The sequence below is a fragment of the Bufo gargarizans genome, chromosome 3 (assembly GCF_014858855.1).
Source record: "Bufo gargarizans isolate SCDJY-AF-19 chromosome 3, ASM1485885v1, whole genome shotgun sequence".
Lineage (NCBI taxonomy): Eukaryota > Metazoa > Chordata > Amphibia > Anura > Bufonidae > Bufo > Bufo gargarizans.
The window spans coordinates 567,567,672-567,582,642 of NC_058082.1; the positions used below are offsets into that span (position 1 = coordinate 567,567,672).

Consider the following 14,971-nt stretch of genomic DNA (forward strand, 5'->3'; position numbering starts at 1 on the left):
CACAGTAGTGATCACAGCAGTACAGTAATACACAGTAGTGATCACAGCAGTACAGTAACACACAGTAGTGATCACAGCAGTACAGTAACACACACAGTAGTGATCACAGCAGTACAGTAACACACAGAATGTCAATCACAGCAGTACAGTAACACACAGTAGTGATCACAGCAGTACAGTAACACAGAATGTCACATTCACAGCAGTACAGTAACACACAGTAGTGATCACAGCAGTACAGTAACACAGAATGTCACATTCACAGCAGTACAGTAATACACACAGTAGTGATCACATCAGTACAGTAACACAGAATGTCACAATCACAGCAGTACAGTAATACACACAGTAGTGATCACAGCAGTACAGTAACACAGAATGTCACAATCACAGCAGTACAGTAATACACACAGTAGTGATCACAGCAGTACAGTAATACACACAGTAGTGGTCACAGCAGTACAGTAACACACAGTAGTGATCACAGCAGTACAATAACACAGAATGTCACAATCACAGCAGTACAGTAACACACACAGTAGTGATCACAGCAGTACAGTAACACAGAATGTCACAATCACAGCAGTACAGTAACACACAGTAGTGATCACAGCAGTACAGTAACACACAGAATGTCACAATCACAGCAGTACAGTAACACAGTAGTGATCACAGCAGTACAGTAACAGAATGTCACAATCACAGCAGTACAGTAATGCACACAGTAGTGATCACAGCAGTACAGTAACAGTATATCAACGCAGTACAGTAATACATAGTAGTGGTCACAGCAGAGGAGTAAGGCACAGTGTGTCCGCAGCAGTGCAGAAATACAAAGCACTGATCGCAGCAGTTTTCTGTTTCTTTTCTTTCCCCCCTACCTCAGGGGCGGGGGCAGAGGGGTATTTACTACCCCTCTATTCTTTCTGATAGACTGAGGTACATTTTTTTCTGAATAGGGACAGATTATCATCCACCATGGTGAAGACCTCCACCTCAGGAGCCACCACTAGTGCACCAGGCACACTGAGATACGGTGTACTGTCCCTTTAGACCAGGCCTTTGACATATGAGAAGCACTCACCTTCCATTTGCTCCCAGTTCTTTCTGATGGTCTCTGACACCTCCTTCATGCGGTCGTCTAGCGGCACCAGCTGGACAGAAACCACAGGACACATCAGCCATTTTATCTACACGACCAGGGGCAATCTGCAACATCGTCCTCACCACAAACTCCACCTAAGTAGCCACCACTAGGGGGAGCGCACTACATACAGATTATACAGCCACCACTAGGGGGAGCTCACTACATACAGATTATACAGCCACCACTAGGGGGAGCTCACTACATACAGATTATACAGCCACCACTAGGGGGAGCTCACTACATACAGATTATACAGCCACCACTAGGGGGAGCTCACTACATACAGATTATACAGCCACCACTAGGGGGAGCTCACTACATACAGCCACCACTAGAGGGAGCTCACTACATACAGATTATACAGCCACCACTAGAGGGAGCTCACTACATACAGATTATACATCTACCACTAGGGAAGCTCACTACATACAGATTATACAGCCACCACTAGAGGGAGCTCACTATATACAGATTACACAGCCACCACTAGGGGGAGCTCACTACATACAGATTATACAGCCACCACTAGAGGGAGCTCACTACATACAGATTATACAGACACCACTAGAGGGAGCTCACTACATACAGATTATACAGTCACCACTAGAGGGAGCTCACTACATACAGATTATACAGTCACCACTAGAGGGAGCTCACTACATACACATTATACAGCCACCACTAGAGGGAGCTCACTACATACAGATTATACAGTCACCACTAGGGGGAGCTCACTACATACAGATTATACAGCCACCACTAGAGGGAGCTCACTACATACAGATTATACAGTCACCACTAGAGGGAGCTCACTACATACACATTATACAGCCACCACTAGAGGGAGCTCACTACATACAGATTATACAGTCACCACTAGGGGGAGCTCACTACATACAGATTATACAGCCACCACTAGAGGGAGCTCACTACATACAGATTATACAGCCACCACTAGGGGGAGCTCACTACATACAGATTATACAGCCACCACTAGAGGGAGATCACTACATACAGATTATACAGTCACCACTAGGGGGAGCTCACTACATACAGATTATACAGCCACCACTAGAGGGAGCTCACTACATACAGATTATACAGCCACCACTAGAGGGAGCTCACTACATACAGACTATACAGCCACCACTAGGGGGAGCTCACTACATACAGATTATACAGCCACCACTAGAGGGAGCTCACTACATACAGATTATACAGCCACCACTAGAGGGAGCTCACTACATACAGATTATACAGCCACCACTAGAGCTCACTATCTACAGGCATTAACAGATAACCAGAGCACCAGGTATACTCTTTTTTTTATTAACCTCATCACTAGTGTAACATTAATATTCGGTAGGACATGGACATACGGACCTCACTTCCATGGGTAATCTGGAATACCCTTTAATAACTGTATCTGCCCCTGAAGCCATTGATTTGACATTTATGTTTATGATGAATGGATAGATGGAAGACCCACCCAGCGCATTCTCCACCCTTCCCCCGTGGCTTATGACTGACCTGCCATCTCTGCTCTCTGTACTGGAGGAGCGCTATAGGGTTTTCCTTGACAGACAATAACACCCAAAGGGAGGTCAGGTCCTCAAAATCCATGTCCACAGGGACATACGGGAGGGCGACGTACTGCTGGTGGGTGAGGTGCGGACTGGTGGAAATTGAGAACAGGTAGATCCCAGGAATGCTAGAAGACAGAAGATCTGGATAACTGATAAATACCTTATATATCAGTGGTGACAGGATCATACATGCACCACAACTCCTCACCCATCACACAGGACGGCCACTTGTTCTCCACTGCAGCAGATCCTGGAGACAGCAAATCTCTGGAAGAAATGAGACCTTCATGTTAATTTATCAGGAAGATCCACCCACCTCTGACGGTACCCATCACCTCATCTGAAGATCTACAGACCTAACTGTACCCAACACCTTAGCCGAAGATCCACTGACCTCCAACCATACCCATCACTTGAAGATCCTCCAACCATACAAAACACCTCAGCTAAAAATCCACCAATCTCCAATCATAGCCTTCACATCAACTGAAGATTCACCGACCTCCAAACTTAGCCCTCACCTCACTTGAAGATCCACCAACCTCCAACCATACCAAACACCTCAGCTGAAGACACACCTACCTCCAAAAGTACCCATCACCTCACCTAAAGATTCACAGACTTGCAACTATATCCATGACCTCCCAAACTTCAATCGTGCCCATTAACTCCAAAAAATAACCAAAAGCTACTACTGCACCCATCACATCTCAAAGATCCAATCACACTCCCAGAGCTAGGGCTGGCTCCTGAAAGTACATGCAGTAATCCAGGTGACCATGGATCTCACCTTGATCTCTCGGGTATCATTTTGGGAATCTTCAGGCCTCTCAATGCTGCCGATGGTAAACCTCTGAAGTTCCTGTCCCGTCTCGTATCTCCAGAGCCGCAGTGTCCCATCCTAGAGGGGGAAGAGAAAGAATAACGGAGATATCTTCTCAGCATTGGAGCTTGTGGAGTGTCACACAGTATTTGCTCACAGAAAGCCGATCAATTCCTGAAAACAGATTTTTTACTAAATCCATGTAAAAACAGCCCCAATGACAAATCACAGAAGAGAAAGAACGGGGCTGCTACATCTCCCAGGGCCACCCTAGTCTGGCCAGGTTTATGCACAGCTTCCGCCCCAAAAAAAGGACAACTTCAATTTCCAACCTGGCCCTAATAGAAACCTAACGATGCCCTACCGGTAGATCAAGTGCAAGAGGTGAAGGACAATGGGATAAACAAACACCAAAACTGTGGCAAACACCAAAAACTACAAAAACTCACGCTCCCCACCAGATAAAACAAGAAAATGAGCAAGATGCCAACTACTGTACACAGAGGAAGAGGATCCGAGATGAGGATCGAACCACTCACAGGGTCCTAGGATGAGAACCGAACCACTCACAGGGTCCCAGGATGAGAGATGTGAGAGGTGGAGAACAATGGGATGAACAAACACCACACTGTAACCAACACCAGAAAAAAAAAAAAAAAAAACTCACGTCTATATGGATCACACTCCCCACCAAAAAGAAAAAGGAGAAAGATGAGAACCAAACCATCCACAGGGTCCTAGGATGAGTAACCGAACCATCCACAGGGTCCTAGGATGAGTAACCGAACCATCCACAGGGTCCTAGGATGAGTAACCGAACCATCCACAGGGTCCTAGGATGAGTAACCGAACCATCCACAGGGTCCTAGGATGAGTAACCAAACCATCCACAGGGTCCTAGGATGAGTAACCAAACCATCCACAGGGTCCTAGGATGAGTAACCAAACCATCCACAGGGTCCTAGGATGAGTAACCAAACCATCCACAGGGTCCTAGGATGAGTAACCAAACCATCCACAGGGTCCTAGGATGAGTAACCAAACCATCCACAGGGTCCAAGGATGAGTAACCAAACCATCCACAGGGTCCTAGGATGAGTAACCAAACCATCCACAGGGTCCTAGGATGAGTAACCAAACCATCCACAGGGTCCTAGGATGAGTAACCAAACCATCCACAGGGTCCTAGGATGAGTAACCAAACCATCCACAGGGTCCTAGGATGAGTAACCAAACCATCCACAGGGTCCTAGGATGAGTAACCAAACCATCCACAGGGTCCTAGGATGAGTAACCAAACCATCCACAGGGTCCTAGGATGAGTAACCAAACCATCCACAGGGTCCTAGGATGAGTAACCAAACCATCCACAGGGTCCTAGGATGAGTAACCAAACCATCCACAGGGTCCTAGGATGAGTAACCAAACCATCCACAGGGTCCTAGGATGAGTAACCAAACCATCCACAGGGTCCTAGGATGAGTAACCAAACCATCCACAGGGTCCTAGGATGAGTAACCAAACCATCCACAGGGTCCTAGGATGAGTAACCAAACCATCCACAGGGTCCTAGGATGAGTAACCAAACCATCCACAGGGTCCTAGGATGAGTAACCAAACCATCCACAGGGTCCTAGGATGAGTAACCGAACCATCCACAGGGTCCTAGGATGAGTACCAACCATCCACAGGGTCCTAGGATGAGTAACCAAACCATCCACAGGGTCCTAGGATGAGTAACCGAACCATCCACAGGGTCCTAGGATGAGTAACCGAACCATCCACAGGGTCCTAGGATGAGTAACCGAACCATCCACAGGGTCCCAGTATGAGTAACCGAACCATCCACAGGGTCCTAGGATGAGTAACCGAACCATCCACAGGGTCCTAGGATGAGTAACCGAACCATCCACAGGGTCCTAGGATGAGTAACCGAACCATCCACAGGGTCCTAGGATGAGTAACCGAACCATCCACAGGGTCCTAGGATGAGTAACCGAACCATCCACAGGGTCCTAGGATGAGTAACCGAACCATCCACAGGGTCCTAGGATGAGTAACCGAACCATCCACAGGATCTTAGGATAAGGATCAAACTATTCACAGGGTCCAAATATAGAGACTGTGTAACTCACAGGGTCCAAATATAGGGACTGTGTAACTCACAGGGTCCAAATATAGGGACTGAGTAACTCACAGGGTCCTAGGATGAAGACTGAACCAATCAAAGGTCCTAGGAAGGACTATATAATTCATGGGTTGCGAGCAGCAGGTTCCCGGAGATCAGACACAGGGTGACCCACAGGTGAGGTGGGGCTTCTGCTCATACTCTTGTATGATTGGACATCAGACCAGAACAAGTTCATTCATTAAAGGTTTTGTGTTCCGCAAGTGATCACCGGTTCTAGATGATCCAATGATGAGATCTAATGGATCTGCAAGGGCGTATCTTTCACCTACCCCCGATCCGGACAGCAGCAGCTTCTCCTGTGCAGATGCCAGCTGTGAGACAAACCTGGACCAAGGAGACAGAAAAACATGAAGAACCGGCGCATTAGTGATCCCCTACCACTACCCACCAGAATCCCCCAATAAGGCTTCTCCCAGAGAGCCCCCCCTCCAGAAACGCTTCTCCCAGAGAGCCCCCCCCCCCAATAACGCTTCTCCCACAGAGCCCCTCACTCACTCTGTATGTCCCAGGCAGAAGGCAGTGATGACGTGCGGCGCCCCCCGCTGGCTGACACGGATTTTCTCATCACGGTCGCAGGTAATAATATATTGTCCATCTTGAGTCACCACCTGTGGGAGGACAAGAGGGGCAGATGAGTCCTGGGCAGCCGAGGTACAGCGCCCCCTGACTCCAGCCAGGTAACCTGTGGGTTGTACCATAGCTGCCCCCTAAGTGTCAGCTCCTGTGGTGCATTTACCAGGTCCAGTAACATGGAGAGGTGCCCCAGCTCCAGGTGTCCTTCCTCCTGTGCAGCCTGCACAGAGAACGAGAAAACATCTCCAGATTTATCCGCCACCAGGATGCGGCGCTCACACGGCGAGAAGGTCAGAGAGGTGCAGCGACGGCAGACCCACCTGTACCGGAGAGAAGGGCGGAGTGTAAACCAGAACCCGGGGCCCCACAAGGGGGCATCAAACAGGGAGGATACTGCAAAGGGCGAGACCCTCACACATCACTCACTAACCCCTCCCACTATCACCCCTGACCCCACCCACACATCCAAAACAATGCCACTATTAACTCTTACCCCCTCCCACTATCAATCCTTACCCCGCAAACATCCCAAACCCCTCCCACTATCAACCCCGACACCAACCACTCTAGGAAGGAAGGTGGGTCCAATAACTACCCCCCAGGACGTTAATGGAGAGGCTAAGCCCCACCCACCTTTCTTGGCACCAGATCTTAATAGGCAAATCTTAAAGCGGCTCTGTGTGCAGACAGCCCACCACACACCTCATACAGCGAGGAACAGAAGTATTGGAACACCCTGCGTTTTTTGCAAGTTCTTCTACTTAGAAATCATGGAGGGTCTGAAATTCACATTGTCTCCCACTCAGAGACAGAAAATGAAAGTTTTATGAAAAAAAAAAAAAAAAGCTAGAAATCCCATTGTATGATTTGTATAGAATGTCTTTGTCTTGCTGCTGAACAGAAGGATCTGAACACCTGAGAAACAGCAAGAATTCTGGCTCTCAAAGACCTGTTACTGTGCCTTTAAAAAGTCCACCTCTACTCTGCTCACTAATCCAACTTAGCAGCACCTGTCTGATCTCTGCAAAGACTCCTGTCCACCGCACAGTCAGTCAGATGCCAACTACTACCATGGGCAAGACCAAAGAGCTGTCAGAAGACACCAGATACAAAATTGTGGAGCTCCACAAGGCTGGAAAGGTCTACGGGGCAATTGCCAAGCAGCTTGGCGAAAATAGATCAACTGTTGGAGCAATTGTTAGAAAATAGAAGAGGCTAAAGACGACCGTCAGTCTCCTCGGACTGGGGCTCCATGCAGGATCTCACCTCGTGGGGTATCACTGATGATAAGAAAGGTGAGGAATCAGCCCAGAACTACAAGGGAGGAGCCGGTCAATGACCTGAAGAGAGCGGGGACCACAGCTTCAGAGGTCACTGTCGGTAGAACACTACGCCGTCATGGTTTCAGATCATGCATTGCACGGAAGGTTCCCCTGCTCAAGCCATCACATGTCCAGGCTGAAGTCTGCCGATGACCATCTGGATGATCCAGAGGAGGCCGGGGAGAAAGTCATGTGGACAGAGGAGACCAAAGTAGAACTTTGGTGTGCCTTTTCATAGGTATATACAGTGATATCCAATCATTCTAGTCAAGATGGATGTTCATTGCCTTTAGGAGCCATGCTCGACTATAGTTACAATTCTGTATGTCTTGAGTAGGCCGAAGTAAGGTTGCACAAAGGTTTCTGCTCTTTAGTGTTATTCTTCTCATGAACGCACCGGTCTGAGAAGAGGCCTCCTTGTCTACTTTGTCCTCTATACATTTATGACAGGAGATAAAGATAAGCTCTATGCAGCTGGTGATAATTACCTATACAATTAGGTGTTTATTAATGAAGCAGAATATAGAATATTCATGTAGTCATTTAATGAGCCTTAGTCCTTAGCATAAGACAATCAGTAGGACATATATATATATATATATTACTATATATTATATTGTTATATGTTATGAAGACAACATGCATCCAGTATATATATATATATATATATATATATATATATTTATATTTCTCATTAGGGGAATATTTGTCTCTAAAAGAGTGTCTGTAAAGATGTGTATTTTGTAACAATTAATCACATCTTTGGTATGACAGGAGGTACTGATACAACAAGGCCATTCATATCATTATGGTCCATAGATCAACAGTGTGAGAAACATTCAGAGACGCCTAGAGGTCTGTCTCTAATTGCTACAAGTGTCAGAATTAATCCCTATAGCTTTGAATTAAAGCTTCTAAGGTCAAATGTATAGAATACGTTTATTCAGACTTACATAAGTTAACCCTTTATACTATGATGTAAATAGCTTATACAGCAGTGCCACCTAGGTATGAGTAGGTGACATTACAACAGTAGCAAAAGTGCATTCTGGGTAAGGTTATGATGTCATATTTCTTATCAATGGTCACGCCCATCCGACAATGATTGGAAAGTTCCAAACTAGGAAGGGGTGTCTAACTGATAAGTTTGTGATCATAAACCACACAAAGAGAGAGAGAGAGAGAGAGAGACAAGTGGCGCTCTCTAGAGGGGTCTATCAAGATGAAAGCCATGGTGAGATGCGCTATGATGAACCACCCAGCTTTCCTGGGAGCAGAAGTGAGGTTCCTACTAGGACTTGGTAAGAGACACAGAAAATTATATTTCATTTTATTAAGACTAATTAGTGTGGGTGAAATTATACCATCTAGATTGGCAAATAAATAATTAATAGATATTGGGTTAGTAGTAGTCTTAGGATATTGTGAGGCTTCATTCTACCTGCAGAAGAATCAAGACTCATAATCTATCAGAACATTAAATAATTGCTTTTATATATATATATATATTTATATTGATAGAACATTCTTCGCCAAGCTAAGTGATGGGTTCCCACAGGAAAGACTTATTTCAAGTCCTTCCCATTTGAGATATGGTCTAGGAAAGATCCTAGATCCCTGTTATTTGTCTTAATAGTCTTACCAAAGTCATATGTGTGAAAATAGTCCAGGATGGGGTGGAAGGACACAGTTATCTCTTCTCAGTTATATCCTTGGATGGATTTGCTTATCTTGAGGTCATGTGACGTGTAGTTGGTTAGAGGGGGCGGAATGTATTCAGCGTTCCATATTGATGTCTAGGATTAGACAGGCCGTCCTGATATCACAGAAGGGATGTATGTAATTATGTTCCTATGTGATATCCTAACGTGATAATAGCTTGGTTATAATGTGACAAGTTACTCCCACTCACATGTATTGAGCTTGTAATGCTTTATATTAACGCTGTATATATCCATTCACATGTATCATTGTGTTTATAACCTTGTAACCAATAAACCTGTGTGTTATTGTAGAATGTAGGACTTCATGTTTATACTTAACGTCATCTCACGTCAAAAAGAACTTATTTATCTGAGGAAATAGTCGGACTCCGATGTGAATTATATCGATTCGTTTGTCTACAATTCACCAGGTCACGATTATAAGAATTTATGACAAATTTTATACATTTTATAATTTTCATGGTTAATTATTTTATGACCATAATTAATAATGTTTAATTGAATTATTACTTCCCCACAACTTTTTGGTCGTGTTTGGAGGAAAAAGAAGGATGAGTTGCATCCCAAGAACACCATCCCGACTGTAAAGCTTGGGGGGGGAGGGGGGGTAACATCATGCTTTGGGGGGGGGGGCTTTTCTGCAAAGGGGACAGGACGACTGCACTGTATTAAGGAGAGGATGAATGGGGCCATTTATTGTGAGATTTTGGCCAACAACCTCCTTCCCTCAGTCGGAGCATTGAAGATGGGTCGTGGCTGGGTCTTCCAACATGACATCGACCGAAGCACACAGCCAGGATAGCCAAGGAGCGGCTCCGTAAGAAGCATATGAAGGTTCTGGAGCGGCCTAGCCCAATCCAATAGGACATGTTTGGAGGGAGCTGAAACTCTGTGTTGCTCGGCGACAGCCCCGAAACCTGACCGATGTAGAGGAGATCTGTGGGGAGGAGTCGGCCACAGTCCCAGCTGCCGTGTGTGCAAACCTGGTCAAGATCTACAGGAGACGTCTGACCTCTGGAACTGCAGACAACGGCTTCTGGTCCAAATATTACCACGGATGGTCTCAGGTGTTCAGATACTTCTGTTCAGCAGCAAAGACAAAGACATTCTATACAAATCCTACAACGGGATTTCCTGAATTATTTTTTTATTCTGTCTCTCAGATGGGAGCGCACCTACAGTGTGGATGTCGGACCCTCCATGATTTCTAAGTGGGAGAACGTGCAAAATCGCAGGGGGTTCAAATACTTCTGTTCCTCCCTGTCTGACCCAAATCAAAAGGTAAAAGACCACCGCAAGGCATGGAAACCGCAGAGGGAGGTAGAAATCCCCCCTAATCATCTGCTCAGCAGCAGGGACATTGCCAGATAACGTGCTGAGCGGGGACACTAAGAACTGGCAATGTCCCTGCTGCTGAGCAGACGGTCTCGCCATACGCTCGCTACCACCTGCACACAGATATGTAGCTCTGCCATCCGCTCGCTACCACCTGCACACAGATATGTAGCTCTGCCATCCGCTCGCTACCACCTGCACACAGATATGTAGCTCTGCCATCCGCTCGCTACCACCTACACAGATATGTAGCTCTGCCATACGCTCTACCACCTGCACACAGATATGTAGCTCTGCCATCCGCTCGCTACCACCTGCACACAGATATGTAGCTCTGCCATACGCTCTACCACCTGCACACAGATATGTAGCTCTGCCATCCGCTCTACCACCTGCACACAGATATGTAGCTCTGCCATCCGCTCGCTACCACCTGCACACAGATATGTAGCTCTGCCATCCGCTCGCTACCACCTGCACACAGATATGTAGCTCTGCCATCCGCTCGCTACCACCTGCACACAGATATGTAGCTCTGCCATCCGCTCGCTACCACCTGCACACAGATATGTAGCTCTGCCATCCGCTCGCTACCACCTACACAGATATGTAGCTCTGCCATACGCTCTACCACCTGCACACAGATATGTAGCTCTGCCATACGCTCTACCACCTGCACACAGATATGTAGCTCTGCCATACGCTCTACCACCTGCACACAGATATGTAGCTCTGCCATACGCTCTACCACCTGCACACAGATATGTAGCTCTGCCATACGCTCTACCACCTGCACACAGATATGTAGCTCTGCCATCCGCTCTACCACCTGCACACAGATATGTAGCTCTGCCATCCGCTCGCTACCACCTGCACACAGATATGTAGCTCTGCCATCCGCTCGCTACCACCTGCACACAGATATGTAGCTCTGCCATCCGCTCGCTACCACCTGCACACAGATATGTAGCTCTGCCATCCGCTCGCTACCACCTGCACACAGATATGTAGCTCTGCCATCCGCTCGCTACCACCTGCACACAGATATGTAGCTTTGCCATCCGCTCGCTACCACCTGCACACAGATATGTAGCTCTGCCATACGCTCGCTACCACCTGCACACAGATATGTAGCTCTGCCATCCGCTCGCTACCACCTGCACACAGATATGTAGCTCTGCCATACACTCGCTACCACCTGCACACAGATATGTAGCTCTGCCATCCGCTCGCTACCACCTGCACACAGATATGTAGCTCTGCCATACGCTCGCTACCACCTGCACACAGATATGTAGCTCTGCCATCCGCTCGCTACCACCTGCACACAGATATGTAGCTCTGCCATCCGCTCGCTACCACCTGCACACAGATATGTAGCTCTGCCATCCGCTCGCTACCACCTGCACACAGATATGTAGCTTTGCCATCCGCTCGCTACCACCTGCACACAGATATGTAGCTCTGCCATACGCTCGCTACCACCTGCACACAGATATGTAGCTCTGCCATCCGCTCGCTACCACCTGCACACAGATATGTAGCTCTGCCATACGCTCGCTACCACCTGCACACAGATATGTAGCTCTGCCATACGCTCGCTACCACCTGCACACAGATATGTAGCTCTGCCATCCGCTCGCTACCACCTGCACACAGATATGTAGCTCTGCCATCCGCTCGCCACCACCTGCACACAGATATGTAGCTCTGCCATCCGCTCGCTACCACCTGCACACAGATATGTAGCTTTGCCATCCGCTCGCTACCACCTGCACACAGATATGTAGCTCTGCCATACGCTCGCTACCACCTGCACACAGATATGTAGCTCTGCCATCCGCTCGCTACCACCTGCACACAGATATGTAGCTCTGCCATACGCTCTACCACCTGCACACAGATATGTAGCTCTGCCATACGCTCGCTACCACCTGCACACAGATATGTAGCTCTGCCATACACTCGCTACCACCTGCACACAGATATGTAGCTCTGCCATCCGCTCGCTACCACCTGCACACAGATATGTAGCTCTGCCATACGCTCGCTACCACCTGCACACAGATATGTAGCTCTGCCATCCGCTCTACCACCTGCACACAGATATGTAGCTCTGCCATCCGCTCGCTACCACCTGCACACAGATATGTAGCTCTGCCATACACTCACTACCACCTGCACACAGATATGTAGCTCTGCCATCCGCTCGCTACCACCTGCACACATATATGTAGCTCTGCGAACCGCTCGCTACCTCCTTCACACAGATATGTAGCTCTGCCATCCGCTCGCTACCACCTGCACACAGATATGTAGCTCTGCCATCCGCTCGCTACCACCTGCACACAGATATGTAGCTCTGCCATCCGCTCGCTACCACCTGCACACAGATATGTAGCTCTGCCATCCGCTCTCTACCACCTGCACACATATGTAGCTCTGCCATACGCTCTACCACCTGCACACAGATATGTAGCTCTGCCATCCGCTCTACCACCTGCACACAGATATGTAGCTCTGCCATACGCTCGCTACCACCTGCACACAGATATGTAGCTCTGCCATACGCTATACCACCTGCACACAGATATGTAGCTCTGCCATCTGCTCTCTACCACCTGCACACAGATATGTAGCTCTGCCATCCGCTCGCTACCACCTGCACACAGATATGTAGCTCTGCCATACACTCACTACCACCTGCACACAGATATGTAGCTCTGCCATCCGCTCGCTACCACCTGCACACAGATATGTAGCTCTGCCATCCGCTCGCTACCACCTGCACACAGATATGTAGCTCTGCCATCCGCTCTCTACCACCTACACACAGATATGTAGCTCTGCCATACGCTCTCTACCACCTACACACAGATATGTAGCTCTGCCATCCGCTCGCTACCACCTGCACACAGATATGTAGCTCTGCCATCCGCTCGCTACCACCTGCACACAGATATGTAGCTCTGCCATACGCTCTACCACCTGCACACAGATATGTAGCTCTGCCATCCGCTCGCTACCACCTGCACACAGATATGTAGCTCTGCCATCCGCTCGCTACCACCTGCACACAGATATGTAGCTCTGCCATACACTCACTACCACCTGCACACAGATATGTAGCTCTGCCATCCGCTCGCTACCACCTGCACACAGATATGTAGCTCTGCCATCCGCTCGCTACCACCTGCACACAGATATGTAGCTCTGCCATACGCTCTACCACCTGCACACAGATATGTAGCTCTGCCATCTGCTCGCTACCACCTGCACACAGATATGTAGCTCTACCATACGCTCGCTACCACCTGCACACAGATATGTAGCTCTGCCATACGCTCGCTACCACCTGCACACCGATATGTAGCTCTGCCATCCGCTCGCTACCACCTGCACACAGATATGTAGCTCTGCCATCCGCTCGCTACCACCTGCACACAGATATGTAGCTCTGCCATCCGCTCGCTACCACCTGCACACAGATATGTAGCTCTGCCATCCGCTCGCTACCACCTGCACACAGATATGTAGCTCTGCCATACGCTCGCTACCACCTGCACACAGATATGTAGCTCTGCCATCCGCTCGCTACCACCTGCACACAGATATGTAGCTCTGCCATCCGCTCGCTACCACCTGCACACAGATATGTAGCTCTGCCATCCGCTCGCTACCACCTGCACACAGATATGTAGCTCTGCCATCCGCTCGCTACCACCTGCACACAGATATGTAGCTCTGCCATACGCTCGCTACCACCTGCACACAGATATGTAGCTCTGCCATACGCTCTACCACCTGCACACAGATATGTAGCTCTGCCATCCGCTCGCTACCACCTGCACACAGATATGTAGCTCTGCCATCCGCTCGCTACCACCTGCACACAGATATGTAGCTCTGCCATACGCTCGCTACCACCTGCACACAGATATGTAGCTCTGCCATCCGCTCGCTACCACCTACACAGATATGTAGCTCTGCCATACGCTCTACCACCTGCACACAGATATGTAGCTCTGCCATACGCTCTACCACCTGCACACAGATATGTAGCTCTGCCATACGCTCGCTACCACCTGCACACAGATATGTAGCTCTGCCATACGCTCTACCACCCGCACACAGATATGTAGCTCTGCCATACGCTCTACCACCTGCACACAGATATGTAGCTCTGCCATACGCTCTACCACCCGCACACAGATATGTAGCTCTGCCATACGCTCTACCACCCGCACACAGATATGTAGCTTTGCCATCC

The 14,971-nt window shown here is 48.3% G+C and overlaps 1 protein-coding gene across 2 annotated transcripts in view; it reads right to left on the minus strand.

The window, feature by feature from the left end:
• Window positions 1-14,971, minus strand: part of WDR4 (WD repeat domain 4) — a 36,161-nt gene that overhangs the window by 1,952 nt on the left and 19,238 nt on the right. For both annotated transcript variants that reach the window (XM_044284302.1, XM_044284303.1), the window contains exons 5-11: window positions 6,484-6,640; window positions 6,243-6,355; window positions 6,017-6,071; window positions 3,524-3,634; window positions 2,942-3,000; window positions 2,678-2,858; window positions 1,085-1,154 (exon numbers count right to left, since the gene is read on the minus strand). In XM_044284302.1, coding sequence (XP_044140237.1) covers window positions 1,085-1,154; window positions 2,678-2,858; window positions 2,942-3,000; window positions 3,524-3,634; window positions 6,017-6,071; window positions 6,243-6,355; window positions 6,484-6,640 — 746 coding nt within the window. The remainder of the gene's footprint in view (window positions 1-1,084; window positions 1,155-2,677; window positions 2,859-2,941; window positions 3,001-3,523; window positions 3,635-6,016; window positions 6,072-6,242; window positions 6,356-6,483; window positions 6,641-14,971) is intronic.